The sequence below is a fragment of the Mastomys coucha genome, unplaced genomic scaffold (genome assembly GCF_008632895.1).
Source record: "Mastomys coucha isolate ucsf_1 unplaced genomic scaffold, UCSF_Mcou_1 pScaffold21, whole genome shotgun sequence".
Classification (NCBI taxonomy): domain Eukaryota; kingdom Metazoa; phylum Chordata; class Mammalia; order Rodentia; family Muridae; genus Mastomys; species Mastomys coucha.
The window spans coordinates 34,647,548-34,653,431 of NW_022196904.1; the positions used below are offsets into that span (position 1 = coordinate 34,647,548).

Here is a 5,884-nt window from a genome sequence, read left to right on the forward strand (position 1 = left end):
TAGCAAGTTTTTTTTAAATGTTACTAGTAATCATTTATCCTCTTCATTAATCCAATAGAGGTCTGGAACCTAGATTTCCAGCATTCAACTAGCATCCAGCATCCCCCACAGGCTCCTGCACTTACATGGTGACCCAAAAATATATAGGAACACATACATAAATGTAAAATAGAATAAGTAAATATTATAAGAACTCAAAATTTTAATATAGATTAATGATATTATAGAGGAGATCAGTTATTAGAATACATTTCTGTAGAATTCCTTTAAACCATAGTTTGACTATTAAATCTTTCTTTGTGACAATACCATCTTCCATGAATTTTCAATGAGTAAAATGTTCATGTTAATTAAGAATGTGTTTCTTATTTTTTATTCGATATTTTCTTTACTTACATGTAAATTTCTCCATTCCCAGTTTCCCCTCCAAAAAACAAAGAAACAAACAAAAACAACAAAAACAAACCCCTATTGCCTCCCCCTTTGCCATGCCTGCCACCCCACCCTCTCCCACTTATTGGCCCTGGCATTCCCCTACACTGGGGCACAGAACCTTCACAGGGCCGAGGTCCTCTCCTCCTATTAATGATCGAATTTGCAATCCTCTACTATACACATGCTGCCAGAACAATCAGACCCATCCATGTGCAGTCCTTGGTTGGTGGTTGAGACCTTAGGAGCTCTGAGGGTACTAGTTAGTTCATATTGTTGTTTGTCCTAAGGGGCTGCAAACCCCTCAGCTCCATAGGTCATTTCTCTAACTCCTTCATTGAGGACCCTGTACTCAGTTCAATGGATGGCTGTGAGCCTCTACATCTGTATTAGCCAGGTACTGTCAGAGCCTCTCAGGAGATAGCTATATTTAGGCTGGCTTGCCTTTCCTTCAGTCTCTTCTCCATAGTTAATCTCTGCAACTCCTTCCATAGGTAAGAATGTGTTTCTTAAAGGGATATTGCTGATGATCATATTTCTGTGAAGACTAACTTAGGGAAGTGATAGTTTTTGTTAATGTTGATCTGATGCATTTTAGACCCATTCAGCATCCCATAATGGGATGAGAATTCCTGAATGTGAAGGAATTAGTGCAGTTGAAAATACTCAATTGTCATTTTGGAAAAGACATTTTCCAGGAAGCAACATAATCAAAGTGTCTGTTTTCCATTCCATTCTCCCAGAATTTTCTGAGTCCAGGACCTCAGTCAGAACTGCACACGAAGGACAGTCTATGAGAAAAATTAGGTTTATGCAAATATCAATAGTTTTAACTATCCCTTAGATAACTACAGCATAAATAGTATGTGGATATATATACAAGGTTATTTTATTTTATTCTTTTTTATTTTTCATTCTTTAATCTTTTTTTCAGTCCAGTACTTACCCCCTCCTTGTCTGTCCCCTGACTCCTCCTCAAGCCATACCTCCTCCCCATCTCCAAGAGGAAATCCTACCTCCCCAACTCCCAGTCCTTCCCAATCCATATGGGTCCCAGTCTCTTGGAGGTTAGATGTGTCTTCTCTCACTGAGGCAAGACCAGGCATCTTTATGCTGCATATTAGTTGAGGGCTTCATGTCAGCTGGTGTATGCTGCCTGGTTAGAGGCTCAGTGTCTGAGACATCTTGGTTGTTAGTGAGTTGTTAGGTTAGTTGAGACTGCTGGTCTTCCAATGGGTAGCCCTCTTCCTCTGCTTCTTGGAATTTTTCCCAATTTATCCACAGGGGCCCCTGACTTTTGTCCATTTTTAGATATAATACTTTGGTATTTGAGAGTAGAAAAGGAAAATTTCTTCCTTAGACTACTGGCCAATAGCTTGAAGACCAGCTGAAGAAACAGGCCATATAGTGTCATGTAGGTGCTCCTACTGGAAATCAAAAAATATGTTAAGATTTCATCTTTGTTGATTATTTAACTAGTTTGTTTCTCTGATTGATTGTCTGATTTGATAGATGTATAGCACTGTATGTTCTGGATCTCATTTTCTGTACAAAGTCATGGATTCAACTGCCTTATCAACTGCCTTATGGTAGTGAAAGTTGCCATGGGGAAATGTCCATGAAAAAACACTGATGAATAAATTTGCAATAATTTGAGAATTTTAGTTCTGTCAGAGGAAATGAAGCAAGTGAATGAGCACAAGATTTTATGGGCAATTTACACAAGATCAGTAGATATTATAATTATAGACATCACTAGAGGAACCAGTGAGAGTGATTCTAAAACTAGATACATGAACTACATAACCCAATATTTGTATCAACTTTACATTTGACAGAATTTCTGAAACATTTGTTCAGAAATGTGATTTTTCCTTGATCTTTTGGATAGAATTTCTCTCTGGTCTCATTAAAATGATGTAGATCTTGGGTGCAAAGATGCATCCAAGCATCCCTGCACTGGATGCCAAGATGGAGAAGATCTCCACAGCAACCATGACCTTGCCCTTGGCACTATGATAGACAGGTAGGAATGTGACCCAGACACTGCAGAACACTAGCATGCTGAAGGTCAAGAACTTGGCTTCATTGAATGTGTCAGGCAGATTCTTTGCCAAGAAAGCCACAGTAAAACTTCCAAGGGCCAAGCAGGCCAAGTATCCCAGGACACAGTAGAATGCAGTAACTGAGCCCTTGTTGCACACAATGATGATGTGGCCATACTGAGAGTGTTCATCAAAATCAACAAAGGGAGGAGAAACTGCTAGCCAGATTGCACACAGAATACATTGGAATAGGGAACATATGGGAATGATATAGTTGGGTGTCCCTGATACAAGGAACTTTCTCAATCTTTTTCCTGGATCTGTGACTTTAAATGCCAGAACCACAGTGACCGTTTTGGCCAGGACTGTGGAAACAGCCACAGTGAATACAATTCCAAATGTGATTTGTTGTAAGATGCAGGTGGCTCTGTTAGGATGGCCAATGAAGAAAAAGGAGCACAGAAAACAGAACATGAGTGACACAAGTAATAGATAGCTGAGCATTCTGTTATTGGCCTTCACAATAGGAGTGTCATGATGCTTCACAAAGACCCAAAATACCATAGCTGTGAACGCAGAGAAACAGAAGGCCGTTAAGGCAAGAGCCATCCCCAAGGGGTCTTCATAGCTTAGAAAGGTGACATCTTTCTGAATACATTTGTTCTGTTCTATGTTGGCATACTGGTATTCTGGACAATTCACACATTGATCCATATCTAATATTCAAAGGAAAGTTTAGTTAGCGTTGCTTTAGAAATTTTATTGATAAGAAATTTTATTGATTATTATTTCACATAAGGGTTTTGAAAGTAACCTTGAAATGCAGTCTTTCATGCTGAGAATGTAATGTGAAGGATATTGCTGCACAGCATTGCTTTCAATTCTTAGTGTTCATAAAGATTTTAAGAAAATAAAACCAAGCAATTATTTCTTTGTCTATTTAACTTTGTTGATTATATCATTTATAATGTGATCAAAAAGCAAAGATTTAAGATTTTTTTGTTTCTATGTCAATGTCAAGTAGATTATTTAATTCAGAGAAGATATATTCATAAACTTCAATGAGGTTAAGAATATTTTATAAACATAAGACCCTACACTCACTGTTTTCTAGTATCAACGACTATTTTATTAATTCATTCCCTATGACACATTGAGACTCTGACTTCTATGGGGATAAGATCTATAATAGCTTCCAAGAATAAACTAGTTCAAACTCATTGACATAGAAACAACACTAAATTGAACAGGTAGGCTGTGTGTATGTATATATGTATGTGTTCATGTAAAAGTAGCAATAGCATTAATGAACTTAAGTGATTCCTGTCATAAATCATAAGAAGAAGGTGAAGATTGAGAGGAAATACAATGTTTGTGTTTCAAAAGTAGAAAGTATTAAAGAAATAAGCCCTAAGATTTTCCTCATCTGGGAATAATGAAACAAAAGTTCTCATTATTGTTCATGAGATGCACTAATATTATCACTGAAAGAAAACAAAACTTCCTTCTCCTGGATTCCTTCTTCATTTGGAATGCTGAGCACTTTCATCCTTTCCTCGTCTCCATTCTTATTCGACTCAGTGTCTGTGAATATACTCAAGAGTGAAATCAGTATTTGCAAACAGAATGAGCAATGTAACAGAGGAGTCCGTGAGCAAGAGTGGGAACCCAGATGGTTTTTGTTAAGCAATATACCCCATTATTAAGCTGTAATTCCCCACATGGTAACATCATGGGTCAACTCTTATCCACTACTTCCTGGATGCATATTATATCTGGCTTTGACCATGTCCCTCTGAATATTACATACTAAGCATTTTCCCATAAATTTGTAAATACCTTTATCTCCTGTATTAATCTTACAGAGAACAAAGATTTTGTACCTAGCAGTTTCATGAACTAGTCCAGTAGATTAGATGTTTATTTGGTTCTTCATGGGCTTCTATGTGTACGTGGAGTACATAATCATATTTAGGACAAACATATTCATGAAATATGACTAAAATTAATATTCTCAAAAATTATGAGTAAAATCTAATGCATATGTAGTTGTACAATACATTAATTGTTTGGAAAATCTTGTACAGAATTCTGTCAAACTGCATTTATATTTTCTAAAGTATTTCTTTTTTTCTAATGTTTTTTATTTGTATCTTTTTTTAATTAGATATTTTCTTTATTTACATGCCATATGATTTCTCCTTTCCCAGTTTCCCCTAAAAAAACAGAACAGGGATTCCTTCTTGTTCTTTTTGTTTGTTTGTTTGTTTTTTGGAGGAGAAACTGGGAAAGGAGAAAACATATGACATGTAAATAACTAATACAAATAAATAAAAAAAAGAGAAAGAAAGTACTTCAACTAAGTAAGTTTTTTCCCTGTTAAAAAAAAACCAAAAACCAAAACACAAAAAGAAAAAATAAAACAAAACAAAAAACAAGAACAAACCCCTGTTGCCTCCCCCCACCTCCTGCATTCCACCCCGCCCTCTACCACTTATTGGCCCTGGCATTCCCCTACACTGGGGCACAGAACCTTCACAGGGCCCAGGGCCTCTCCTTCCATTGATGATCGACTTTGCAGTCCTCTACTATACACATGCTGCCAGAACAATCAGTCCCACCATGTATAGTCCTTGGTTGGTGGTTGAGTCCCTGGGAGCTCTGAAGGTACCAGTTAGTTCATATTGCTGTTTGTCCTAAGGGGCTTCAAACCCTTCAGCTCCTTTGGTCCTTTCTCTAACTCCTTCATTGGGGACCCTGTACTCAGTTCAATGGATGGCTGTGAGCCTCTACTTCTGTACAAGTCAGGTACTGTCACAGTCTCTCAGGTATAGCAGGCTGGATTGTCCTTCCTTCAGTCTCTGCTCCATAGTAAATCTCTGCAATTCCTTCCATGGGTATTTTTTCCCACCTTTAAGAAGGAATGAAGTGTCCACATTTTGGTCTTCCTTCTTCTTGAGTTTCTTGTGGTTTATGGGTTGTACTTCCTGTATTCTGAACTTCTGGACTAATACCAATTATCAGACAGTGCATACCATATGTGTTCTTTGGTGATTGGGTTAATTCACCAGGATGATATTCTCCAGATCCATCCATTTCACTAAGAATTTCATAAATTCATTGTTTTTAATAGGTGGGTATAGTAGCCTGGCCTGGCATTTGTGTTCTCATAGGGTCTGTATGATAACTGCCCAGGATCTTCTAGCTTTCATAGTCTCTGGTGAGAAGTCTGGCATAATTCTGATAGGCCTGCCTTTATATGTTACTTGACCTTTTTCCCTTACTACTTTTAGTATTCTTTCTTTGTTTTCTGCATTTGGTGTTTTGACTATTATGTAGCGGGAGGAATTTCTTTTCTTGTCCAGTCTATTTGGAGTTCTGTAGGCTTCTTGTATGTTCATGGGCAT

The 5,884-nt window shown here is 37.5% G+C and overlaps 1 protein-coding gene across 1 annotated transcript in view; it reads right to left on the minus strand.

Annotated features, from left to right (window-relative positions):
* Positions 1-2,288: 2,288 nt before the first annotated feature.
* LOC116101206 (vomeronasal type-2 receptor 116-like) overlaps positions 2,289-5,884 on the minus strand; it is a 19,440-nt gene continuing 15,844 nt past the window's right edge. Inside the window, exon 4 of the mRNA XM_031384856.1 lies at positions 2,289-3,193. Within this exon, the coding sequence (XP_031240716.1) occupies positions 2,289-3,193 (905 nt within the window). The remainder of the gene's footprint in view (positions 3,194-5,884) is intronic.